The 27,593-nt window shown below is 45.3% G+C and overlaps 1 protein-coding gene across 4 annotated transcripts in view; it reads left to right on the top strand.

Moving 5' to 3' along the window:
• FAM126B (family with sequence similarity 126 member B) overlaps positions 1-27,593 on the top strand; it is a 112,337-nt gene that overhangs the window by 46,165 nt on the left and 38,579 nt on the right. For all 4 annotated transcript variants that reach the window (XM_038748837.1, XM_038748838.1, XM_038748835.1 and 1 more), the window contains 3 exons: positions 8,439-8,514; positions 9,136-9,237; positions 23,541-23,720. In XM_038748837.1, the coding sequence (XP_038604765.1) occupies positions 8,464-8,514; positions 9,136-9,237; positions 23,541-23,720 (333 nt within the window). In that variant the 5' untranslated portion in view covers positions 8,439-8,463. The remainder of the gene's footprint in view (positions 1-8,438; positions 8,515-9,135; positions 9,238-23,540; positions 23,721-27,593) is intronic.

Here is a 27,593-nt window from a genome sequence, read left to right as displayed (position 1 = left end):
GATCTCTCTACCTCTCTGAGGTCTTGCATATCCCAACTTGTACTTCCCAAGCGCTTAGTACAGTGCTCTGCACACAGTAAGCGCTCAATAAATATGATTGAATGAATGAATGCATTTCCTCCTGCCTTCAAGACATCTCTATTTGGAAGTCCTGCCGTCACCTCAAACGTAACGTGGCTAAAACAGAACTCCTAACCTTCCCACTCAAACCCTGTCCTTCCCCTGACTTTCCCATCACTGTAGACGGCACCACTGTCCGTCCTCTCTTCCAAGCCCGTGTCCGTGTTGATCCTTGACTCCTCTCTCCCGTTCAACCCATATAGTCAGTCCATCACTAATTCCCGTCGTTTTGACCTTCACAACATCGCTAAAATCCGCCCTTTCCTCTCCATCCAGGTTAATCCAATCAATCAATCGTATTTATTGAGCGCTTACTGTGTGCAGAGCACTGTACTAAGTGCTTGGACACTTCTATCCTGCTTTGTTTACTGTATCAGCCTCCTTGCGGACCTCCCTGCCGCCCATCTCTCCCTACTCATTCATTCAATCGTATTTATTGAGCACTTACTGTGTGCAGAACACTGTACTAAGCGCTTGGGAAGTCCAAGTTGGCAACATTATAGAGACGGTCCCTACCCAACAGCGGGCTCACAGTCTAGAAGGGGGAGACAGACAACAAAACAAAACATATTAACAAAATAGAATGACTAGAATAAATATGTACAAATAAAATAAATAGAGTGATAAATCCGTACAAACATATATACATATATACAGGTGCTGTGGGGAGGGGAAGGAGGTAAGGCGGGGAGGGGGATGAGGAGGGGGAGAGGAAGGAGGGGGCTCATTCATTCAGTTGTATTTATTACGTGCTTACTGTGTTCAGAGCACTGTACTAAGCGCTTGGGAAAGTACAGTACAACAGTATGAGAAGCAGCGTGGCTCAGGGGAAAGAGCCCGGGCTTTGGAGTCAGAGGTCATGTGTTCAAATCCTGACCCCGCCACTTGTCAGCTGTGTGACTCTGGGCAAATCACTTAACTTCTCTGGGCCTCAGTTACCTCATCTGTAAAATGGGGCTGAAGACTGTGAGCCCCCCGTGGGACAACCTGATCACCTTGTAGCCTCCTCTGTGCTTAGAACAGTGCTTTGCACATAGTAAGTGCTTAATAAATGCCATCATCATCAACACTTGGGCTCCAGGGAAAAACTCGGGGGGAACCAGATGCCTCCTGGCAGTCCCGAGTTTCAAGCCCTGACAATGCCTATAAAGCCCTTTCAAAACATAATAATGCCACATAAATCATACTTAACAAGGCAACGTGAAAGTAAGAGCAACAATCGGGGGGAAAAAAAAGACAAAAAACACCTGGAGTGAATCCCCAAGGCATTCATGTGCCTTAAGACCGAATTTTGTCATGCTTGTCTCCAGGGACAGGTTTCCAAAAAGACACGTGAATTTTTACCACAAAGATACGTGAATTTTAACAGTAAGCAGCCTAGCAGCCAAGTAACTACCGTGGGAGCTGCTGACTTGAAATAAAATACAATTAACTGGAAGGCAGCTCATGAGCCTGGGACTCAGGAGACCCGGGTTCGACTTCTGGCTTAACTGCTTGCCGGTGTGACCGTGGTCATAATCTCAGTTTGCTCATCTGGGAAAAGGGAGATGAAACACCTGTTCTCCCCTCTTAAAGACCGGGAGCCTGGCGAAGGCCACGGATCGGGTCCGAACGTATACTGTTAAATTGCCCTCTCCCAACCGCTTAGAATAGTGCTCTGCACACGGTAAACACCCAATAAATACCATCGACTGATTGATCTATTTATTTTACATCTACCCCAGAGCTCAGCAGCTTCTAAGTACTCCAGTCCATACGTCACTCTGCTGCCCGGATCATTTTTCTACACAAATGTTCAGGCCACATTTACTGGATTACTGCATCAGCCTCCTCTCCGATCTCCCATCCTCCTGTCTCTCCCCACTTCAATCCCTGCTTCACGCCGCTGCCTGGATCGTCTTTGTGCAGAAACGCTGTGGGCATGTTACTCCCTTCCTCAAAAATCTCCAGTGGCTACCAATCAACCTATGCATCAGGCAGAAACTCCTCACCCTGGGCTTCCAGGCTGTCCATCCATCCATCCATCCCCTGGCCCCCTCCTACCTCACCTCCCTTCTGTCCTCCTCCATCGCAGCCCGCACCCTCCGCTCCTCCGCCGCTAATCTCCTCCCCGTACCTCGTTCTCTCCTGTCCCGCCATCGACCCCCGGCCCACGACATCCCCCGGGCCTGGAACGCCCCCAATCCCTCTGCCCATCCGCCAAGCTCGCTCTCTTCCTCCCTTCAAGGCCCTGCTGAGAGCTCACCTCCCCCAGGAGGCCCTCCCAAACTGAGCCCCCTCCTTCCTCTCCCCCTCGTCCCCCTCCCCATCCCCCCCACCTTTCCTCCTTCCCCTCCCTGCAGCACCTGTAAATATGTATATAATAATAATGGCATTTATTAAGCACTTACTACGTGCAAAGCACTGTTCTAAGCACTGGGGAGGTTACAAAGTGATGAGGTCGTCCCACAGAGGGCTCACAGTCTTAATCCCCATTTTACAGATGAGGTAACTGAGGCCCAGAGAAGTTAAGTGACTTGCCCAAAGTCACACCGCTGACAGTAGGCAGAGCCGGGATTTGACCTCACGACCTCTGACTCCAAAGCCCGTGCTCTTTCCAGAGAGCCGCGCTGCTTCCCCAGTATGTTTGTACGGATTTATTACTCTATTTACTTATTTTATTTTTACATATTTATTCTGTTCATTTTGTTTTGTTAATTTGTTTTGTTGTCTGTCTCCCCCTTCAAGACTGTGAGCCAGCTGTCAGGTAGGGACCGTCTCTGTATGTTGCCGACTTGGACTTCCCAAGTGCTTAGTACAGTGCTCCGCACACAGTAAGCGCTCAATAAATACGATTGAATGAAAGAAAGTGGGGAAAGGGCTCCAGTGGCTGCCCGTCCTCCTCTTCATCAAACAGAAGCTCCTTGCCTTGCATCAAGCAGAAGCCCTCAATCACCTTGCCCCTCTTACCTCACCCGGCCCGTACCACAACCCCCCCTGCCCATTTTTTCCCCCAAACAACTCACCGTACCTTGATCCCGCCTATCTCGCCGCTGGCATCTCGTCCGTGTCCTGCCTTTGGTCTGGAACGCCCTCCTTCTTTCTATCTGACAGGCATCATCATCATCAATCGTATTTATTGAGCGCTTACTGTGTGCAGATCACTGTACGAAGCGCTTGGGAAGTACAAGTTGGCAACATATAACTGTCATATCAGCAGCATGGTTCGGTGGATAGAGCCCGGGCTTTGGAGTCAGAGTTCGTGGGCTCAAATCCCGGCTCCGCCAATTGTCAGCTGTGTGACTTTGGGCAAGTCACTTCACTTCTCTGGGCCTCAGTTACCTCATCTGTAAAATGGGGATAAAGACTGTGAGCCCCCCGTGGGACAATCTGATCACCTTCTAACCTCCCCAACGCTTAGAACAGTGCTTTGCACATAGTAAGCGCTTAATAAATGCCATTATTATTATTAGTAGTAGTAGTAACTTTATATCTGTCTGTCTGACTGACAGACAGTCTGACAGTACCTGACGGACAGTTACTCTCCCCCAACTTCAAAGCCTTATCGAAGGCCCATCTCTTATAATAATAATAATAGCATTTATTAAGCACTTACTATGTGCAAGGCACTGTTCTAAGCGCTGGGGAGGTTACAAGGTGATCAGGCTGTCCCAGGGGGGACTCACAGTTTTAATCCCCATTTTACAGATGAGGTAACTGAGGCACAGAGAAGTGAAGTGACTTGCCCAAAGTCACCCTGCTGACAACTGGCTGAGTCGGGATTTGAACCCACGACCTCTGACTCTAAAGCCCGGGCTCTTTCCACTGAGCCATGCGGCCTTCCCTGCCTGCGCCCTCCTTTCCTCTTCCCCCACTCTCTCCTGCGTCGCCCTGACTCGCTCCCTTTATTCATTCCTCCTCTCAGGCTCACAAAGCAGCGTGGCTCAGTGGAAAGAGCCCGGGCTTTGGAGTCAGAGGTCATGGGTTCGAATCCCGGCTCCGCCAACTGTCAACTGGGTAACTTTGGGCAAGTCACTTCACTTCTCTGCGCCTCAGTTACCTCATCTGTAAAATGGGGATGAAGACTGTGAGCCCCGCCGTGGGACAACCTGATCACCTTGTAACCTCCTCAGTGCTTAGAACAGTGCTTTGCACATAGTAAGCACTTAATAAATGCCATTATTATTATTATTATTATTATTATCACATCTCCATATCTGTCATTTAGTTATTTATATGAATGTGTGTCTCCCCTGTCTGGACTGTAAGCTTATTGTGGGCATTGAATGCGTCTGTTATATTGTACTCTCCCAAGTGCCAGTACAGTGCTTTGCACACAGTAAGCGCCCAATAAATACGAACGACGCAGTTTGAAGTACTTGGGAGCATAAAATAAAATAAGTAGACGTGACCCCCCTGCTCTCAAGGAGTTTACAGTCTAATAAATATCAGAGCTGCAGGGACTGTTCTTTGCAAGGGATTACCAGTCACACTTCAATCAGCCTTTCAGTCACACTTGTCCACCCAATATAGAAAATCGCATCCTCTTGGGCTTTTAAAAGACTTTTGCTTTCAGTAATGCCAAATTTTGTAGCTGGAATGATTTTCTCTTATTCCTCTCGGGTGTAACCAAATCTGTATTTGAGATTTTGAGTTTGGGTGTCTTGATTCCTAAAATCTGCGGCCCCGTGACCACATGGAATGCGTCGATATAGCTCATAATAATAATGATAGCATTTATTAAGCACTTACTATGTGTCATCATCGACAACATCATTAATAATAATAAAAATGACATTTGTTAAGCGCTTAGTATGTGCAGAGCACTGTTCGAAGCGCTGGGAATGGATACAAGGTGATTAAGTTGTCCCACGTGGGGCTCACAGCAACTACTGAGCAGCTTTAGTGGATAGAGCCCGTGCCTGGGGGTCAGAAAAGCCCTGGATTCTAATCCTGGCTCCCCTGCATGTCTGTGGTGTGACCGTGGGCAAGTCACTTCACTTCTCTGGGCCTCAGTTCCCTCATCTGTAAAATGGGGATGGTAGTGTGAGCCCCATGTGGGACAGGGACTGTGTAGGTGCTCAGTGAATGCGATTGAATGAATGAATGAATATTTATTACTCTTTATTTATTTTACTTGTACATATTTACTATTCCATTTATTTTACTTTGTTAATATGTTTTGTTTTGTTGTCTGTCTCCCCCTTCTAGACTGTGAGCCCACTGTTGGGTAGGGACCATCTCTATGTGTTGCCAACTTGGACTTCCCAAGCGCTTAGTGCAGTGCTCTGCACACAGTAAGCGCTCAATAAATACTATCGAATGAATGAATGAATATTTATTACTCTTTATTTATTTTACTTGTGCATATTTACTATTCCATTTATTTTATTTTGTTAATATGCTTTGTTTTGTTGTCTGTCTCCCCCTTCTAGACTGTGAGCCCGCTGTTCATCATCATCATCAATTGTATTTATTGAGCGCTTACTATGTGCAGAGCACTGTACTAAGCACTTGGGAAGTACAAATTGGCAACATATAGAGACAGTCCCTACCCAGCGATGGGCTCACAGTCTAGAAGGGGGAGACAGATGACAAAACCAAACATACTAACAAAATAAAATAAATAGAATAGATATGTACAAATAAAATAAATAGAGTAATAAATATGTACAAACATATATCCATATATACAGGTGCTGTGGGGAAGGGAAGGAGGTAAGATGGGGGGGATGGAGAGGGGGACGAGGGGGAGAGGAAGGAAGGGGCTCAGTCTGGGAAGGCCTCCTGGAGGAGGTGAGATCTCAGCAGGGCCTTGAAGGGAGGAAGAGAGCGAGCTTGGCGGATGGGTAGAGGGAGGGAGGGCGTTCCAGGCCCGGGGGAGGACGTGGGCCGGGGGTTGATGGCGGGACAGGCGAGAACGAGGTACGGTGAGGAGGTTAGCGGTGGAGGAGCGGAGGGTGCGGACTGGGCTGTAGAAGGAGAGAAGGGAGGTGAGGTAGGAGGGGGCGAGGGGATGGATGGACAGCCTTGAAGCCCAGGGTGAGGAGTTTCTGCCTGATGCGCAGATTGATTGGGAGCCACTGGAGATTTTTGAGGAGGGGGGTAACACGCCCAGAGCGTTTCTGGACAAAGACAATCCGGGCAGCAGCATGAAGTATGGATTGAAGTGGAGAGAGACGCGAGGATGGGAGATCAGAGAGGAGGCTGATGCAGTAGTCCAGACGGGATAGGATGAGACGGGATAGGAGCTGTTGGGTGGGGACCGTCTCTATCTGTTGCCAAGCGCTTAGTACAGTGCTCTGCACACAGCAAGCGCTCAATAAATACGATTGAATGAATGAATGAATGAACTTGTCTCTACCCCAGGGCTTAGAACAGTGCTTGGCACATAGTAAGCACTTAACAAGAACTATTATTATTAGTAGTAGTAGTAATAATAATAACTGCTGAGTGGTGACCATCGTCCCAATCACTCGGGAGACATGCCGGCCAAGTGTAAGATCGGATCCCTGCGCTAAGGACTGTACAACCTGTACTTATTCATTCAATTGTATTTTTATTTGTTCGCCCCCCCTTTGATCTGAGCTAATAGCTTTCCCAAAGAGCTTCATACTTGGCCTTTCAAGTGTTGTCAGGAAGGTAAAGAGTGATTTGGAAGTAGTAATAATAATAATAATAACTGCTGAGTGGTAAGCATCGTCCCAATCGCTTGGGAAACATGCCAGTCAAGTGTAAGATCGGATCCTTGCGTTAAGGACTGTAAACCTGTACTTATTTCATTCACTCAATTGTATTTTTATTTGTTCGGACCCCCCGCTTTGATCTGAGCTAATAGCTTTCCCAAAGGGCTTCATACTTGGTCTTTCAAGTGCTGTCAGGAAGGAGAAGAGTGATTTGGAACACGACAAGCACAGACCATTGAGGATGCATTTGTGCCAGCTCTTGCTGAAATATGCATGTACATGTTTGTGTTCTGATTTCACCGTAAAAGAATTCACCCTGAAGAGCACCTGTAAAATGAAAAATATGTGGAGATTTGGGCACTCATTAAGGGTATGTTCTAAAATAAAGTGCTTTGCACATAGTAAGCGCTCAATAAATGCCATTATTATTATGACTGCAACTCTGAAAATTCTTCATTTGCGAATGCAATTACCTCCTTCTTTCTGTCGTTGGAAGTCGAGGCAGAGAGAAGCAGTCAATCATATTTCTTGGGCTTTTACTATGTGCGGAGCGCCGTATTAAGTGCTGGGGAGAGAACAGTCCAACAATAAACAGACACATTCCCTGCCCACAACCAGCTTACAGTGTAGAAGTATTTGCTTCAATAAAATCAGAAATTTTTCACCCCAAAGCCAGGTACCCCCAGAGGCAAGAAACACTGGATTTTCCTTTTCACCCCCATTTATCGCCCCTACTTTGGGACAGTTGTCTGCTGGGGATCTGGCCAAACTGCCATGGTCACCATTTGGGAACATGCAAGGAGTTGTCACGTCCAAAGGACACGGTGTCCTTCGGACCCCAGACCTGGTCTGTTATATTTTCAGAATTTTCTATTATGTGAGTGACTGTGTTCCAAAGATAACACGCCAGGTCATTTAATCCGACCTTTTTACCGCGAGTGAACCGAAAGTATCCATCCAAATCAGTTTCTTCTTGGAATCGGATTTCCACTTTCCTATAAAAGGCAATTTTTAAAACGCTTCGAGGTTTTGAAGTTGGTTTTTGATCTGCAGTAAAAGTGTTTCTCATTCTTGTGAAGGGGGAAAAAAAAAACCAAAACGGCAACGGTGTTTTTCAAATAGAAATCTCTACCGTTTCATAAGAAACGGAATTGGACCGCCTCCTAAAAATAGGCTTCTCTTCCTGCTGATGGGAAGACGTTATTTTATATACATACACGTCTCTGTTCTGTTCAGTGGCGATTTATGACTCTTTATTTGTGTCTCGTCCAGAGTGATCATTTATAACCTGTCACATGGTTTGTTCCATGATGTTTAGTTTTTTCCAGTGTCCTTTTTTTTTCATACTATATTTGGTTAGAGCCCAGGGCACGGATCGTGCATTCGTCTTAGATAATGTACTGTTTGGCCTGAAGCAGTGAGTATTCTCTGCCTCTCAGTACAAGAACGGCGAGAAGCACCAAGAGGGCAGATTTAAAAAGTGGACCCAGAAAGTAGGACTTCGTACGCCGTTTTTAAAACTAAACCTCCTACTTTAAACCTACTTTTGAAAATTTTTCCGCTGAGCGAAGAGACCATCCTCTCTTAGACTCGATAGCACCTAGAGCCAGAATTGTATCTGATCTTTGAAAAAAGTATTTTTTTGTTCTGAAGGTAAGAAAGGAGAAGGTCGAAGAAGATGCTGGGATCTGAACGTGGTGTGGTGGAAGAATGGTTATCCGAATTCAAGGTAAATTGGGGTGGGGAAGAGGAATAGAAAATTCAAGTGAGTTTGGGTCGCTTGGGATTTTCACGCTCAGTAGTTCCACCGCGGAGTTGAAAATAAAATTTCCCCGTATTGATAAATAAAAAAAATAGCCACGTGCTCTAGATTGTGATGAAAGATGAGCACCAAGCGGTACTATCTTGAAACCAGCCTGCTGAGTTTTAAATGGCAGAATTGAATTGAATTCAGAATTCAATTCTGAATTCTAAAGGTTCAATTCAGAATTGAAAGAACAAAGATATCATCAATCGTATTTATTGAACGCTTACTATGTGCAGAGCACTGTACTAAGCGCTTTCGGGTCAGAGCAGGCGAGCCTCGGACAGGTTTATTGAAGACTCACAGTCATAAGTCCCTGCAAAATAGGTAGATTTCAGATACTGTGAACCAAACGTTTGGAAATTGATTTAAGAGTTATTTCTTCACGAGGTTTTTTTGTCTGTGACCCTCCCTCACAAATTATTCGTCACGTTCACATTTCCCATTTCACTTACAAGATGGGGGAATTCTCCCTAAACCGGAGGGGCCCTGAAAGCTCTTCCCGTGAATTAATCAGAATATTTCTTCTTTGATGTTCACCTTTAGGCATTACCTGAAACTCAGATCACTAACTATGCGGCAACTCTGCACCGGAAAAAAACATTGGTACCAGCTCTGTACAGAGTCATTCAGGACTCGAACAGTGAGGTAAGAGAATTCCAAAGAAGAATTAGAATGAGTTTTTTCAGGAACACGTGTGTCTGTATCTACACACCTGTTTTCTTGAGGTTTGTGTTTTGGGGTTTTTTTTTTAATTGACCACCCTCTACTTGTGGGACTGGAAAACCTTCTTTCCCCTTTTTTCATTCTGATAGTCGCTTTTGCCTTTCCCCTTCGCATTTAAAATAAAAACCTGTTTCTGATTAGCTTTTTCTTGGTTTTGAGAGCTGTCTGTTTGCCCTTTAGTTTGCCTCTTGGCTCTGGTGGCCATTGTCACTGTAAATTTTTAAAATTGGAATGTTGCTGGGTGAGTTTTCCTTTTTACGGAGGCCAATTTTTGACCATATTTGAGGGAGAAATACGGACGCCGGGATTTATTGACGTTCCCCGAAGATTTGTTAATGAAATTCCATGGGTTTACAGTAATTAATCGAGTAGATTATCAACCCTATCACCAGTGGTAAAAATACATTCATGACTTGATAGACATCACAAAACTCCAAAAATACAAGGACACAGCGTTCCATCTCAAGAGTTCACTTTATTACACTCCAAAAGGTTGCAAGAGGGGGAAAAAGAGAATTTACTGAAGGCAGCTTTAAACAAAACCCTCACCGCAAGTCGAATCTACAAAGTATGCTATAAAAAAAAAATCCGAACTCTTTATCACCACTCGTTTTGTGTATACTTGAAACTAAAAATGAGAGGAACACACAGGAAAGTAGCTTCTTATCTTCCCAGATACAGCCTCCAAGAGTGCCTCTGCAGCTTATGGGCCTGGGTTTGAAGAAGTTCAGGTAATTGCCTCCTAACCGGCAGCTTAAAGTGCTTCTTCATTTTCCTCGTGTAACTAAAAGCTTGCTCATTGACACTTTTCCGCCCTCTCACCTACGTTTGGCTTGCAGGGGGGGCTTGGGACTGGTCTTGCAACTGTTAATGAATTTTTAACAGCAGATGCAGGAGTACTCATTCACTTGTAGTTCTCTTGCTTTGAACCCTGGAATTCTCCATTTTATCCTCCGGATGGTGGATATGTTGCTACCGTATAAGTGAACTTATACTGCTCTGGTTCAAAAGGTTACTAAGGGACCACATTTTGAGCAAGGCTATTTCTCGGTCTGTTCATCCTGTTTTAATGTTTAAAGCCTGTTTGTTGTAAAAAGGTTGTTCGTCAAGGTCTCCCTTAGATTGGACGCTCCTTGAAGGGCAGGAGCTGTTGCTTATATATTCTTCATAACTCTCCTATTCTAAAGTAACGTACGTGATATAATTATTTTTAAAATGGTTGAACTGGTGAGAAGTCAGTAAAACAGCCAAATGGGGAAATAGGGACATTTAAAAAACAGCCAATGGGGAGGGGGGTGGTATTTCATAAAAGAAGACATCACTTCAGAGTAGAAAGTGTGGGGTAAAAGTAGTGCCGGAGTCTCAGATGCATTGTGGCTTATTCATTCATTCAGTCGTATTTAATGAGCGCTTACTGTGTGCAGAGCACTGTACTAAGCGCTTGGGAAGTACAAGTTGGCAACATAGAGATGGTTCCTACCCAACAACGGGCTCAGAGTGTAGAAGGGGGAGACAGACAACAAAACAAAACATGTAGACGGGTGTCAAAATCATCAGAACAAATAGAATTAAAGCTAGATGCACATCATTAACAAAATAAATAGAATAGTAAATATGTACAAGTAAAATAAATAGAGTAATAAATCTGTACAAACATATATACGGGTGCTGTGGGGAGGGGAAGGCAAGGAGGTAGGGCCGGGGGGGTGGGGAGGAGAAGAGGAAAAAGGGGGCTCAGTGTGGGAAGGCCTCCTGGAGGAGGTGAGCTCTCAGTGGGGCTTTGAAGGGAGGAAGAGAGCTAGCTTGGTGGATGTGTGGAGGGATTGGGGGCATTCCAGGCCAGAGGAAGGACGTGGACTGGGGGTTGACGGCGGGACCGGTGCGAAGGAGGCCCAGTGAGGAGATGAGCGGTGACAGAGGAGTGGAGGGTGCGGGCTGCGATGGAGAAGGACAGAAGGGAAGGGAGGGAGAAGGGGGCGAGCCTTGAAGGAGAGCCTTGCTCTCTTCCTCCCTTCAAAGCCCTACTGGGAGCTCACCTCCTCTAGGAGGCCTTCCCACACTCAGCCCCCTCCTTCCTAGCCCCCTCCTCCCCCTCCCCATCCCCCCGCCTTACCTCCTTCCCCTCTCCACAGCACCTGTATATATGTTTGTACAGATTTATTACTCTATTTATTTTACTTGTACACATTTATTCCATTTATTTTATTTTATTATGTTTTGTTTTGTTGTCTGTCTCCCCCTTCTAGACTGTGAGCCTGCTGTCGGGTAGGGACCGTCTCTCTATGTTGCCAACTTGGAGTTCCCAAGCGCTTAGTCCAGTGCTCTGCACACAGTAAGCGCTCAATAAATACGATTGAATGAATGAATGAATGATGGAAGGATGGAGAGCCTTGAAGCCAAGAGTGAGAAATTCAGAGCACTGAACTCAGCGCTTGGGACAGTACAATGCTACAGTAAATGGACACATTCCCTACCCATAACGAGTTTACGGTCTGGAGATGGGGAGACAAACATCAGTACAGATAAATAAATGACACATTCCCTATCCATAACCAGTTTACAGTCTGGAGGTGGGGAGACAAACATCAATACAGAGAAATAAATGACAGACATGTACGTGAGTGTTGTGGGGCTGGGAGGGGAGAAGAACAAAGGGAGCAAGTCAAGGCAACTCAGAAGGGAGTGGGACGTGGGGAAGGCCGGGGGGTTTAGTCTGCAAAGGCCTCTTTTCATTCAATCGTATTTATTGAGCGCTTACTGTGTGCAGAGCAATGTACTAAGTGCTTGGAGGAGATGTGCCTTCAGTAACGATTTGAAGCGGGGGAAAGTAATTGTCTGGCAGATTTGAGGAAGGAGGGCGTTCCAGACCAGAGGCAGGACTTGGGCTAGGGGTCGGCGGTGAGATCGAGGTCCAGTGAGAAGGTTAGCACTTGAGGAGCGAAGTCTGTGGGCCGGGTTGTAGAAAGAGAGTTGTGAGGCGACGTAGGAGGGGGCAAGGTTGTGGGCAGCTTTTAAAGCCAACGGTGAGGCGTTTTGTTTCATGCGGAGGTCGATGGGCAACCACTGGAGTTTTCTGAGGAGCGGGCTGACATATCCTGAACGTCTTTGTAGAACAATGATCCGGGCAGCGGAGTGGAGTGTGGACTGGAGTGAGGGAGAGACAGATTTATCACTCTATTTATTTTACTCGTACATATTCACTATTCTATTTATTTTGTTAATGATGTGCATTTAGCTGTAATTCTATTTGTTCTGACGATTTTGACACCTGTCTACATGTTTTGTTGTCTGTCTCCCCCTTCTAATCAATCAATCAATCAATCGTATTTATTGAGCGCTTACTGTGTGCAGAGCACTGTTCTAAGCGCTGGGGAGGTTACAAGGTGATCAGGGTGCCCCACATGGGGCTCACAGTCTTAATCCCCATTTTACAGATGAGGGAACTTAGGCCCAGAGAAGTGAAGTGACTTTGTCCAAAGTCTCACAGCTGACAAGTGACGGAGCCGGGATTTGAACCCATGACCTCTGACTCCAAAGCCCAGGCTTTTTTCCACTGAGCCACACTGCTTCTCAATGCACACTGACATTCATTCATTCATTCAATCGTATTTATTGAGCACTTACTGTGTGCAGAGCACTGGACTAAGCGCTTGGGAAGTACAAGTTGGCAACGTATAGAGACGGTCCCTACCCAACAGCGGGCTCACAGTCTAGAAGGGGGAGACAGATGACAAAACAAAACATATTAACAAAATAAGATAAAATAAAATAAATAGAATACAATTGAATGAGTGAATGAAAGGAGGCTGGGTGGTCAGCAAGGAGGCTGATGAAGTAATCCAGGCAGGATAGGGAGAGTGATCGTATTAATCAATCAATCAATCAATCAATCAATCGTATTTATTGAGCGCTTACTGTGTGCAGAGCACTGGACTAAGCGCTTGGGAAGTACAAGTTGGCAACATATAGAAACAGTCCCTACCCAACAGTGGGCTCACAGTCTAAAAGTATTAGTTTGGATGGAGAGGAAAGGGCAGATTTTAGCGATGTTGTGATGGTGGGACCGATAGGATTTAGTGACGGATTGAATATGTGGGTTGAGTGAGAGAGAGGAATCTAGGATAATGCCAAGGTTCCGGGCTTGTGAGACGGGAAGGATGGTGGTGCCGTCTACAGTGATGGGAAACACAGGGAAAATAGGACTTGGGTGGGAAGATAAGGCTCTTTCTATTGGAAAGAGCCCAGTTCTGGGCATCAGAGGACCTGGGTTTTAATCCCAGTTCCGCCACTTGTCTGCTGTGTGACCTTGGGTAAGCCAGTCGTATTTATTGAGCGCGTACTGTGGGCAGAGCACTGTACTAAGTGCTTGTCACTTCTCTGCAACTCAGCTACCTCATGTGAGCCCGCTGTTGGGTAGGGACCATTTCTAGATGTTGCCAACTTGTACTTCCCAAGCGCTTAGTACAGTGCTCTGCAGACAGTAAGTGCTCAATAAATACGATTGAATGAATGAATTTGTAAAACGGAGAGTAGGACTGTAAACCCCGGGTGGGGTGCTTCGCACATAGTAAGCACTTAACAAATACCAATCAATCAATCAATCGTATTTATTTAGTGCTTACTGTGTGCAGAGCACTGTACTAAGCGCTTGGGAAGCACAAGTTGGCAAAATATAGAGACAGTCCCTACCCAACAGTGGGCTCCCAGTCTAAAAGGGGGAGACAGAGAACAAAACCAAACATACTAACAAAATAAAATAAATAGAATAGATATGTACATGTAAAATAAATAAATAAATAAACAGAGTAATAAATATGCACAAACATATATACATATATACAGGTATATATACCACCATTATTTACTATTATTATTTATTATTATATGGACTGTGTCCAATATGATTAGCTTGTGTCACCCCAGTGCTTGTCACGTAGTAAGCACTTAACAAATGCCATTAAAAAAAAATCACGGAAGGAGCCCCAAATTCAAGGAAGTTTGTTAGGGAGAGACCTGTGTTGCATTATCTAATGGGCCCTACTCCCCACCTTTTTTTTTTTCTTCATTTTATTCAGAAGCCATCTCATGAACTATTTTTACTCTTTAGATGAGAATTAAATTCTGAAAAAGTCCAACTTAAAGAATGCTAACGTCACGTAAAGCTCAGACAGGGGTCCAGTATAATTTCAGCTCCAGGTGTGGTTATAGTTGAGACTCCAGTTTGGTTTTGTTCTCTGTCTCCCCCTTTTAGACCGTGAGCCCACTGTTGGGTAGGGACTGTCTCTACATGTTGCCAACTTGTACTTCCCAAGCGCTTAGTACAGTGCTCTGCACACAGTAAGCGCTCAATAAATACGATTGATGATGATGATGATGATGGAAGAGCCAAAGAAACTGTCCTGCCTGGCGGAAAAGCATCCAGGGACCGAGCGGAGAGGACCAACAGCCCTCGCTTCACTTTCTCCATGGACCATTAAGGATTGTAGGGCCTGATTACCCTCTGCCCCCAAGAAAGGGGTTGGGTTGCATTGAATGGCAACATTTCTGACCTTGAAATAGTGTGGGTAATAATAATCATTGTGGTATTTGTTAAGCTCGTCACACTAGTCAGCTGTGTGACTTTCGGCAAGTCGCTTAACTTCTCTGTGCCTGTTACCTCATCTGTAAAATGCCCCCACGTGGGACAACCTGATTACCTAGTATCTACCCCAGCGCTTAGAACGGTGCTCGGTACATAGTAAGCGCTTAACAAGTACCATAATTAAGGTTTGAGTGGGAAGATCAAGCGCTTAGTACAGTGCTCTGCACCCAGTAAGCGCTCAATAAATATGATTGAATGAATGAATGAATGATGAATTCTGTTTTTGACACGTTTAAGGCGGTGGCGGGACATCCCTGTAGAGATGTCATAAAGGTAGGAAGAAAGATCAGGGCTGGAGCCAGAGACTTGGGAATCATCCGCTTAGGGATGAGAGTTGAAGCCGTGGGAGCGAATGAGTTCTCACACATTCCAAGATGTCAAGTGACAAGCTAAAGCAGAACCTGGAGGCCGGAGCCCCAATTCCAGTTGGCGACCTCCTCTCTGACCGCTTCCTCAAAAGCTAAATTGGCTTCATCGTGGCTGTTCCCTTCTCTCCTTCTACACTCCCTTCTCTCCTTGTCCAGCCCAGCCCGCACCCTCCGCTCCTCCGCCGCTAATCTCCTCCCCGTACCTCATTCTCGCCCGTCCCGCCATTGACCCCCGGCCCACGTCCTCCCCCGGGCCTGGAATGCCCCCAATCCCTCTGCCCCTCCGCCAAGCTCGCTTTCTTCCTCCCTTCAAGGCCCTGCTGAGAGCTCACCTCCTCCAGGAGGCCTTCCCAGACTGAGCCCCTTCCTTCCTCTCCCCCTTGCCCCCCTCTCTATCCCCCCCATCTTACCTCCTTCCCTTCCCCACAGCACCTGTATATATGTATATATGTTTGTACAGATTTATTACTCTATTGATTTTACTTGTACATATCTATTCTATTTATTTTATTTTGTTAGTATGTTTGGTTTTGTTCTCTGTCTCCCCCTTTTAGACTGTGAGCCCACTGTTGGTTAGGGACTGTCTCTATATGTTGCCAACTTGTACTTCCCAAGCGCTTAGTACAGTGCTCTGCACATAGTAAGCGCTCCATAAATACGATTGATGATGATGATGTTCCTATTCAAGTGATAAAAGCCTTGACCTTCGGGATCAAATCTCTCACCCAACTGGTTCGTCCACAGCTAATTATCCTCCACTATACTTGTTCCCCCTCCTTTCTCCTCTCTCCCCCGCGCCCCCGCAGACCTGCACACTCTTCCCTGTGCGCAGCGTATTCACCTCCAAGCCATTGCCTCTGCCATTTTTTTCCCCTGCTTCAACTGTCCCTTACCTAGTCCAGCGCTTAGAAAAGTGCTTTGCACAAAATAAGTGCTTAATAAATGCCATCTTACCTCCTTCCCTTCCCCACAGCACCTGTATATATGTATATATGTTTGTACATATTTATTACTCTATTTATTTATTTTACTTGTACATATCTATTCTATTTATTTTATTTTGTTAGTATGTTTGGTTTTGTTCTCTGTCTCCCCCTTTTAGTCTGTGAGCCCACTGTTGGGTAGGGACTGTCTCTATATGTTGCCAATTTGTACTTCCCAAGCACTTAGTACAATGCTCTGCACACAGTAAGCGCTCAATAAATACGATTGATGATGATGATGATGATCATTATTATTATTTTTATAGTCCCACACCCCCTTCATTCATTCATTCAATCGTATTTATTGAGCGCTTACTGTGTGCAGAGCACTGGACCAAGCGCTTGGGAGGAGGAGGAGGGAGGAGGGGGCGAGAGGATGGACAGCCTTGAAGCCCAGAGTGAGGAGTTTTTGCTTGATGCGTAAATTGATTGGCAGCCCCTGGGGATTTTTGAGGAGGGGAGTAACACCAATCCCTGACCCATCACTCCTTCAAACGCTTCTTAAAATCCTCCAGCCTATTGCCTTCCTAAACAAAACAGGGTTTTGGTCAAGCCAACCGGTCCTGGCTGCCCCAGCCTTTATGTAAGACTGCCTAATTCATATAATTCACGGACGCGTAATTGTTATGCCTGCCTCCCCAAAATGCCAATTGGAAAGATTTTAACGTGTTTGGCCGTAAATGGTTTAGCAGCTTCCCATGCTTCTCTAATGATATGTCTGTATATTTATTTGTCCCATTGTCCCCAGGAAATTGTAAATCGTTTGGGGGGGCATCTGTAGTAGTCACATATTCCACTATGTAATTCCTCATGTCTCTAGAGCAGAGCTGTGAACAGTGATGGCAGAGTTTCAGGTGGCATTGCCCCGTCTTCCCAATATTTTCCCTCTCCCTCCTTTTCACACTTCTCCCAATTCTTTTATTTTTTTCCTCCGTTTTCCCTGTATACCTCTATCCAGTCTCTTTCTCCTCAGAAAAGGTTCCCACCCTCTTGACTTTTGGGGAGGAGACGGGATGATTTCATTTTGGCATGACCTGTCCTTTATTTTTTTACCCCCCCAAAGGCCAGGCGAGGCCCAGCCGTCTCCCTTTGCAGGAATGTTAAGAAATAACTTGTACTAGCTGCTTCATTTACCCTTTTGATGGGGCGTGATTATTAAAAAAAGGATGCTTTGTGCACGTTCAACCCAAGGTAATAGTGACCTGGCTGGCATATTCCATAAATCCTGGAATGAGGGTGACACATGGACTCCATCGTGCCCAAGGACTGGGAGCTGCTGGAATCTGGGCAGCTTTCCGGGGGTTTGGTTACCTTGCTTCAAGCTTGCCAGGGGTCTGCTTTTGGTGCATTGGGAGAATCAGCACAAAGGTCTTAGTTCCGGGAGCTCTCTGTTCCCCTTGTTCTTCACAGAGTTTCCCTCGACCTACTCTTCTCTCTGCCTCATAAATGGGTCGGAGTTGGGAGGGAAAGATGTGTTTGTGTGTGTGTGCGCACATATTGATCCATTTTTACACAAGGGGAGGAAAGGGGAGTTTCCTCTGTAAAGACACAATCCTGCCGCGAAAACGTGGAAACATTTAATACTAATAGTGGCATTTATTAAGCGCTTACTATGTGCAAAGCACTGTTCTAAGCGCTGGGGAGGTCAGCTGTGTGACTTTGGGCAAGTCACTTCACTTCTCTGGGCCTCAGTTTCCTCATCTGTAAAATGGGGATTAAGACTGTGAGCCCCCCGTGGGACAACCTGATTGCCTTGTAACCTCTCCAGCGCTTAGAACAGTGCTCTGCACATAGTAAGCGCTTAATAAATGCCATCATCATTATTATTATTATTAGGTTGTCCCACGGGGGGCTCACAGTCTTCATCTGGGCCTCAGTTCCCTCATCTGTAAAATGGGGATGAAGACTGGGAGCCCCCCGTGGGACAACCTGATCACCTCGTAACCTCCCCAGCGCTTAGAACAGTGCTTTGCACACAGTAAGAGCTTAATAAATAAGCATTATTAAGCATTAATAAATGCTATCATTATTATTATTATTATTATTATCCCCATTTTACAGATGAGGTGACTGAGGCACAGAGAAGTGAAGTGCTTGCCTAAAGTCACGCAGCTGACAATTGGTGGAGCCGGGATTTGAACCTCTGACATCTGACTCCAAAACCCGGGCTCTAACATATTTTGTTAATATGTTTGGTTTTGTTCTCTGTCTCCCCCTTCTAGACTGTGAGCCCACTGTTGGGTAGGGACCGTCTCTATATGTTGCCAACTTGTACTTCCCAAGCGCTTAGTACAGTGCTCTGCACACAGTAAGCGCTCAATAAATATGATTGATTGATTGATTGATTGATTGAGCCACGCTGCTTCTCCTCTGGTACAGAAACAAGGCAGTTCGTAATAACTCACTCTGAAGCGTTGCCTGATTCCGAGGTCTCGAATTGCTCCCCAGATTTCAGGCTACGTATTTTTTTTGTTTGTTGGTTTTTTGTCACTTTTCAAGAAAACAGAGGCAGAGAGAAGAGTAGGTCAAGGGAAACTCTGTGAAGGACAAGGGGAGCAGAGAGCTCTCGGAACTAAGACCTTTGTGCTGATTCTCCCAATGCACCAAAAACAGACCCCTGGCAAGCTTGAAGCAAGGTAACCAAACCCCCGGAAAGCTGCCCAGATTCCAGCAGCTCCCAGCCCTTGGGCACGAAGGAGTCCATGTGTCACCCTCATTCCAGGATTTATGGAATATGCCAGCCAGGTCACTATTACCTTGGGTTGAACGTGCACAAAGCATCCTGTTTTTAGTAACCACGCCTCTTCGAAAGGGTAAATGTAGCAGCTAGTACAAGTAATTTCTTAACGTCGCACCCATCAGTAGCAGAAGTCTTTGAAAGCAGGTCCTTGGGAAACTAGCTCGCTGCTGAAGTGGAAAGGGAATCGGCAACATCACATTCACTTGTTAATCCAAGTATTCTGAAATTTCACTCTTCGTATTTTGGAAAGCTAATGAGGCCTTCAGTAGCATTTCATCAGATTTGTTGACTGACAAGCTCTTACCTGACCTGATCTTCGCCTAGCGTTAACTGATGGGATGGATAGCTGAAAGGGCTGGTTCTGTCGCTTCTCATTCAGAGCTTAGGTTGTACACATTGCATTTTTATAACATTCTCACGTCCTCCATTATATCTCTGGTTTTACGTCATTCTCTAAGCTTTCTGATTTTTTTTTCTTCTGAGCTGCATTCCTTTCCAACTCTGTGTGGGAAGCCATTGTCTTCAATTAGTGAAAACACAAAAGACCCTCAAACTGTTCTAATAAAATGCTCGCGTGCGCCCGACACCATTTGTTTTTCCTTCATGTAATTTATTTTTCTAATATTACATGGACTCGTTTAAGGGTGCAAGGTATAACTGTCATGAAAAATTATTTCTTATAATAATAATAATAATGTTGGTATTTGTTAAGTGCTTACTATGTGCCAAGAACTGTTCTAAGTGCTGGGCACTGCTCAAAGAGCTAAACTCTTATCCCAGAGTTGGGTGGTTTCTAATGTTACAAAAAGTCTGAGCTGAAAGAGGCGGCTTTATTATGAATGGAATTAAAGCTTTCCTGTAGTAATAATAATAATAATAATATTTGTTAAGTGCTTGCCATTTTCTTCAATTAGTGAAAACCCAAAATACCCTCAAACTGTTCTAATAAAATGCTCGCGTTTGCCCGACACCATTTTTTTTTCCTTCATGTAATTTATTTTTCTAATATTACATGGACTCGTTTAAGGGTGCAAGGTATAACTGTCATGAAAAATTATTTCTTATAATAATAATAATAATGTTGGTATTTGTTAAGTGCTTCCTATGTGCCAAGAACTGTTCTAAGCGCTGGGCACTGCTCAAACAGCTAAACTCTTATCCCAGAGTTGGGTGGTTTCTAATGTTACAAAAAGTCTGAGCTGAAAGAGGCGGCTTTATTATGAATGGAATTAAACCTTTCCTGTAATAATAACAATAATAATAGTAATAATATTTGTTAAGTGCTTGCCTTGTGCCAAGCACTTTTGTAAGCGCTGAGTTAAATACAAGGTAATCAGGTTATCCCACATGGTGCTCACAGTCTTAATCCCAATTTTACAGATGAGGGAACTGAGGCACAGAGAAGTTAAGTGGCTTGCCAAAGGTCACACAGCAGACAAGTGGAGGATCCGGGTTTAGAACCCATGTCCTCTGATGCCTAAGCCCGCGCTCTTTCCACCAAGTCATGCTGCTTCTCAGCGTGAATGTACTTCAAAATTCCCCTCCTTTTTTGTCATTGATATAGCCACTGTTGGGTAGGGACTGTCTCTATATGTTGCCAACTTGTACTTCCCAAGCACTTAGTACAGTGCTCTACACACAGTAAGCGCTCAATAAATACGATTGATTGATTGATTGATTGATATCTGGCTGTTTTCAATTTTCCTATTTGTGAGCCCCGGACCAGTTATATTGTTTCTTCTGTGTGACTAAACTGTGTATCTTACCTAACTAATGTGGGACAAGATCAAGCACTTAGTACAGTGCTCCGCACACAGTAAGCGCTCAATAAATACGATTGAATGAATGAATGAATGGTGTCCAACACCATTATCCTGAGAATCGAGCGTGGCTTAGTGGAAAGAGCCCGGGATTGGGAGTCAGAGATCGTGGGTTCTAATCCCGGCTTCGCTACTTATCAGCTGTGTGACTTTGGGCAAGTCACTTCACTTCTCTGTGCCTCACTTACCTCACCTTTAAAATGGGGATTAAGACCGTGAGCCCGGCATGGGACAACCTAATTACCTTGTATCTCCCCCAGCGCTTCAGACAGTGCTTGGCACATAGTAAGCACTTAACAAATACCAGCATCATTATTATTATTATCATGTTCAATTCATATGCAGCAGTGAGTTGCTAACGTTCTATTTAGTACATGATAAAACTATAAAAGCTTCTAGCAGCTTAAGAACAATAATGTTCTTGGAAATTGAAATGAAGGTTCGTTTCATGTATCTTTTCTCAGTGAAACCCTAGAGGTGTTACCTAAAATATGTCTCTTTGCTTTGGTGATATATTGTAGTCTTCTGGACTGTGAGCCCGCTATTGGGTAGGGACCGTCTCTATGTGTTGCCAACTTGTACTTCCCAAGCGCTTAGTACGGTGCTCTGCACACAGTAAGCGCTCAATAAATGCGATTGAATATTGTAATGCATTTTATTTTCACTTGTCAACGTTGCTCTTCAGGAAATAGTCAGGTTAATATTTTCATTCAGCTGTAGAAGTCTCATCTTTTGAATTCAAATCCAACCTCAGAATCACTCAGAAAACAGAAGAATATATACCCTGGAGGTGATTACCCTGTGGAAAATTTACCAAAAATCGTTAGAATGCCGGAAAGGTGCTTGGACCCCCAGGGATAAAGGGATTCAATTGGTAGAGATTGCCTTTTGATCTTTGCTCTTTAGAGACTTGTATCTGAATTCTAGCGTGAAGAGAAATGTACTGCTACGTTCGTAGTCATCAATCAATCAATCAACCGTATTTATTGAGCGTTTACTGTGTGCAGAGCACTATACTAAGCGCTTGGGAAGTACAAGTCGGCAACACATAGAGACAGTCCCTACCCAACAGCGGGCTCACAGTCTAGAAGAATAATAATGATGGCATTTTTTAAGCACTTACTATGCGCAAAGCACTGTTCTAAGCGCTGGGGAGGTTACAAGGTGATCAGGTTGTCCCACGGAGGGCTCACAGTCTTCATCCTCATTTCACAGGTGAGGGAGCTGAGGCACAGAGAAGTGAGGGGGCTTGCCCAAAGCCACACAGCTGATAATTGGCAGAGGTGGGATTTGAACCCATGGCCTCTGGACTCCAAAGCCCGGGCTCTTTCCACTGAGCCACGATGCTTCTCTATCATTTAGTCATCATTTAGTCTTGCATTATACAGTTTGGTACTGTCAGCAGTTACAATAGGAAAAGCATCGCCCCTCAGTAATGCGTTAAACAATCAGTCAATCAGTGGTATTTATTCAGCATTCATTCAGTCGTATTTATTGAGCGCTTACTATGTGTAGAGAACCGTACTAAGCGTTTAGGAGAGTGTAGTACAACAGAATTAGCAGATAACGTTCCCAGCCCATAATGTGAGAAACTAGTTTGATCCTGGTCTTATCCAGCATTGCACATCTTTTGTTTTCAAGTGCATGAAATCTTGGAATAATCTCCAAATCAGGCAACTAGTGAAACCTGACCAGCTAAGTACTGGAAGGATGGGAATTGAAGTACTGGAAGTACTGGAAGGATGGGAATTGCTGTATTCCCATCTCATTTGCGGTCTTAATTCACAAAATCAATTACTTCCCTCTTCATTCCTTAAAACATCTTTGTTTCCCTAAAGAGTCAGGGTGAAATCAATCCATCTGGTGGTGTTTATTGAGCTCTTACTGTGTACAGAGCATTATACTAAGCAGCGTGGCTTAATGGAAAGAGCCCAGGCTTGGGAGCCAGAGGCTGTGGGTTCTAATTCCGACTCTGCCACTTGTCTGTGTTTGATCTTGGGCAAGTCACTTCACTTCTCCGTGCCTCAGTTACCACATCTGTAAAATGGGGATGAAGACTGTGAGCCCCACGCGGGACAGCCTGATTACCTCGTATCTCCCCCAGCGCTTAGGACAGTGCTTGGCACATAGTAAGCGCTTAACAAATACCAACATTATTATTATTATTATTACTAAGCGTTTAGGAGAGTACAGTGTAACAGAGTTGGTAAGCACATTCCTCGCTCACAATATAATTATTTGAATTAGGTCCTGATAAATGGATGTAATGCAAAAACGAGCAGAACCGCTTCAGTTTGATGATCTCCTAGAGGAGGTTGTTCTTTCTAATTAAAGGCTTTTGAAAGTGAGGAAAAAGGAAGGCGTGTAATGCTAGAGAAAAGCGTTGTAGACTCCTGGAGGTTGCAACCTTGTGTTTACAAATCCAGTAAGATAGAAAATCTGCCGGCTTATACGTTCTTGCGGGGCCTCGCGTAAGGGTTAAGGACTTGATCGACAGTATCATCTTTGTTATTTTTGCGAGGATGGTATCAAGTTGTAGGGAGTTTGATATTGCCCTTTTTTTTCTGCGAACAGAATCAAAATCTTAGGCTAACTTTGTGCGTGTTCCGTCTCTGCACATACACCCCGCGAAACTGGGAATGGTGGTAATTGGGGTATTCGTTTTTCCTTTAGCTCCTGGAGCCCGTTTGCCATCAGCTCTTTGAGCTCTACCGGAGCTCCGAAGTTCGTCTTAAGAGATTCACGCTGCAGTTCTTGCCGGAATTGATATGGGTTTATTTACGGCTCACGGTCAGCCGGGACCGGCAGAGTAATGGCTGCATCGAAGCCCTCCTGCTGGGGATCTACAATTTGGTAAGGAAACGAAGGAGCGTTTGGGCAGGGATCGTTGTATTTTCGAGTCCGCAGAAACGTAAAACAGAGATTCTAGAGAAAACATACGGCTTTTTAAAAGCCGTATGAAGGCAGCAAAATCTTGTTGGAGCGGTAGACCCAAAATTCACTCATTTTTCTATGCTCATGGTAAAAATCAGTTAAGGTTATTGAGCCACAGTAATTCAAATGGCTGGAAAGTGTGTTTTCCATTCATATTCGGCATTCTCCGCGTCAGAGAACAAAAATGCATCGTAACTTTATGGGCACAGTTCACGTTGAAGTATCCTTCTGCCCAGGAAACGTTCTGAAAGCTATAGTTACAAATCTCGGGCTGCCACTTCTCCTAAAGAACCTGATTCTCCTCCAAATTCACGGAGAGATGTTTCTGCTTAATTTTAAATTTGATTCCTGACAGTCCCGTAATAGCGTATGCGCTGTCGAGCCATTTTCTTTCAAGGAACTCAAAGTGCCGTATAGATGTCATAACATTTGTCTTCATGGTATGTAGTAGTTGACGATGAGCCCCTTGAGGATGGGGGTTTGGGGCTTTTAAAAATGACAAATGAATTCTATTTTGCCAATAGGCATTAAGGAGTGAAGATGTTTAGCGGTTTCCTCTGCCCTGTTCTATATCACCGGACAGTCTCGAGTCATCCCTGCATTCTCAGCTGTAGGCGTGATCTATTTAAAGCTTCTAGTTAGTAAGCCTTCGAGGGGAGGGGGGTTTTTTGGTCGTGAAGTCCTCCATTCGATGTAAGCTCCTTGAGGGCAGGGATGATGTCTCCTACTGCTGTTATATGTTAGAATTCTTCTACTACAAAGCCGTGCCCTCAGGCTTCACCGTGATGGCTAAAAGGTGGTGACCATGAAGAAAGCTCGCCGCTCACGGGTCTTCGGCGACCGCCTGTATGTGGACGACTCCCAAAGTGATCTCCCTCAGCCTCCACTGGCTGTCCTGCTTCCCCTTCCCCATCGGATATCAAACCCGTCATTTTTTCCCCTCAATCTCCTTCTCCCTTCCCCTGTCACCTTCCCACCCCAGCAGCCTGCCACCTCACCGTCATCCTCAGCTCTTCCCTGCCACGCAACGCCCGCATTTTGTCCTCTGCCAAATCCCACCACTTTTTCTGGGTTCCGCCTCTTCCCCTCCACCCAAACCGCTCTCGCTGCGGACCCAACTCTGGCCTTGCCATCATGGCCAGGCCACTGAACTGACCTTCACGTTGGCCTCCCCGTCTCCGGGCTCTCCTTTCCAATCCGTTGTAGGGCAGGGTATTTGTTAAGCGCTTACTATGTGCCAAGCACTGGTCTAAGCGCTGGAGGAGACACAAGGTGATCAGGTTGTCCCACATGGGGCTCCCAGTCTTAATCCCCATTTTACAGGTGATGCAAGTGAGGTACAGAGAAGCGAAGTGACTTGCCCAGAGTCACACGATCTGTTGCACAGATCGTCTTCCAGAAGCAATGCTCCACTGACTCGGGCAGTCGATCCACAGTATTTATCATCATCAATCGTATTTATTGAGCGCTTACTATGTGCAGAGCACTTATCGAGTGCTTGGTACGTGCAGAGCGCCGTACAAAGCACGGCCTAGTGGAAAGAGCCCGGGCCCGGGAATCAGGAGGACCTGGCTTCTCGTCCCGGCTCTGCCGCTGGTCTGCTGTGTGACGTGGGGCAAGTCGCTTCATCATCATCATCATCATCATCATCATCATCAATCGTATTTATTGAGCACTTACTGTGTGCAGAGCACTGTACTAAGCGCTTGGGAAGTACAAGTTGGCAACATATAGAGACAGTCCCTACCCAACAGTGGGCTCACAGTCTAAAAGATGGCCAATGGGCCTAAATCAATCAATCAATCAGTCGTATTTATTGAGCGCTTACTGTGTGCACAGCACTGGACTAAGCGCTTGGGAAGTCCAAGTTGGCAACATATAGAGACAGTCCCTACCCAACAGTGGGCTCACAGTCTAAAAGGGGGAGACAGAGAACAAAACCAAACATACTAACAAAATAAAATAAATAGAATAGATATGTACAAGTAAAATAAATAAAGAAATAGAGTAATATTTATTTGGGTTTGACACAGTCCCTGAAGAAGGCTTCACTTCTGTGCCTCAGTTGCCTCATCTGTAAAATGGGGATGAAGACTGTGGGCCCCACGTGGATTTTTGTCCAACACCATTCTCCCCCTTCTAGACTGTGAGCCCACTGTTGGGTAGGGACCGTCTCTATATGCTGCCGACTTGTACTTTCCAAGCGCTTAGTCCAGTGCTCTGCACACAGTAAGCGCTCAATAAATACGACTGAATGAATGAATGAATGAATTATCCTGAGAATCAAGCGTGGCTTAGTGGAAAGAGCCCGGGCTTGGGAGTCAGAGGTCGTGGGTTCTAATCCCACCTCCGCCACTTGTCTGCTGTGTGACTTTGGGCAAGTCGCTTCACTTCTGTGTACCTCGCTTGCCTCACCTGTAAAATGGGGATTAAGACTGTGAGCCCCACGTGGGACAACCTGATGACCTTGTGTCTCCTCCAGCGCTTAGAACAGTGCTTGGCACATAGTAAGCGCTTAACAAATACCAGCATTATTATTATTATTACTACTACTACACTTCTGTACCTTAGTCACCTCATCTGTAAAATGAGGATGGAGACTGTGATCCCTATGTGGGACAGGGATTGTGTCCAACCCCATTATCCTATATCTACCCCAGCGCTTAAAATAGTGCTTGGCACGTAGTAAGCGCTTCACAAGTACCTTTATCAGTATTACTACAATGCTACAGAATTAGCAGACATGTTTGCTGCCCACAACTGTGAGCCCGTTGTTGGGTAGTGACCGTCTCTATATGTTGCCAACCTGTACTTCCCAAGCGCTTAGTGCAGTGCTCTGCACACAGTAAGCGCTCAGTAAATACGATTGAATGAGTGAATGAACAAGCTTAGGGGCTAATTGACATTAAGGTGCTTCACCATCCGGTTCCAGCTTATCCCTCTGCTCTCCTCACCCGCGTGCTGTTCTCCAGCTTGCCATCTTTGTTCCTCCCAAGCAACATTTTCCTCTTTTTTCCATCCGTCCCCTCACTGACACTCCTCCCCAGGCTTGGAATGCCCTCCCTCCCCACTTCAGACAGACCGCAGCTCTCCCCACATTCATATCCCTCTGAAAATCCCAAAGAATATCCCTCTGAAAATCCCAAAGAATACCCCTCTGAAAATCCCAAAGAATACCCCTCTGAAAATCCCAAATAATAATAATTGTGGTATTTAAGTGCTTACTAAGTTCCAAGCATGTCCTAAGCGCTAGGGTAGATACAGGTTTTCAGGTCCCACGTGGGGCTGACAGTCTAAGTAGGTGGGAGAACGGTATTAAATCCCCATTTTGCAGACGAGGGAATTGAGGCCCAAAGAAGTAATAATAATAATAATAATGGCATTTATTAAGCGCTTACTGTGTGCGAAGCACTGTTCTAAGCGCTGGGGAGGTTACAGGGTGATCAGGTTGTCCCACCTGGGGCTCACAGTCTTAATCCCCGTTTTACAGATGAGGTAACTGAGGCACAGAGAAGTAAAGTGACTTGCCCAAAGGCACACAGCTGGCAATTGGAACTCACACAGCAGGTACGTGGCGGAGCCGAAATTAGAACCCAGGCCCTTCTGACTCCCAAACCCCGACGCTTTCCGCAAGGCCTCTCAATCTGTTATATTTATTCAACACTTACTATGTGCAGCACACTGTATTAAGCACTTATATATGTCCATTTCATTTCTTTTTGGCCTCTCTGGCCGTATATGTTTTTATTTTGGGCTCCCCTGTGAGAGTGTAAGCTCTTTTGGGGCATTTCA

Source organism: Tachyglossus aculeatus, chromosome 7, assembly GCF_015852505.1.
Source record: "Tachyglossus aculeatus isolate mTacAcu1 chromosome 7, mTacAcu1.pri, whole genome shotgun sequence".
Taxonomy (NCBI): domain Eukaryota; kingdom Metazoa; phylum Chordata; class Mammalia; order Monotremata; family Tachyglossidae; genus Tachyglossus; species Tachyglossus aculeatus.
The sequence above is the reverse complement of the archived record's forward strand: the minus strand, read 5'-3'. Positions and strand labels throughout refer to the sequence as shown.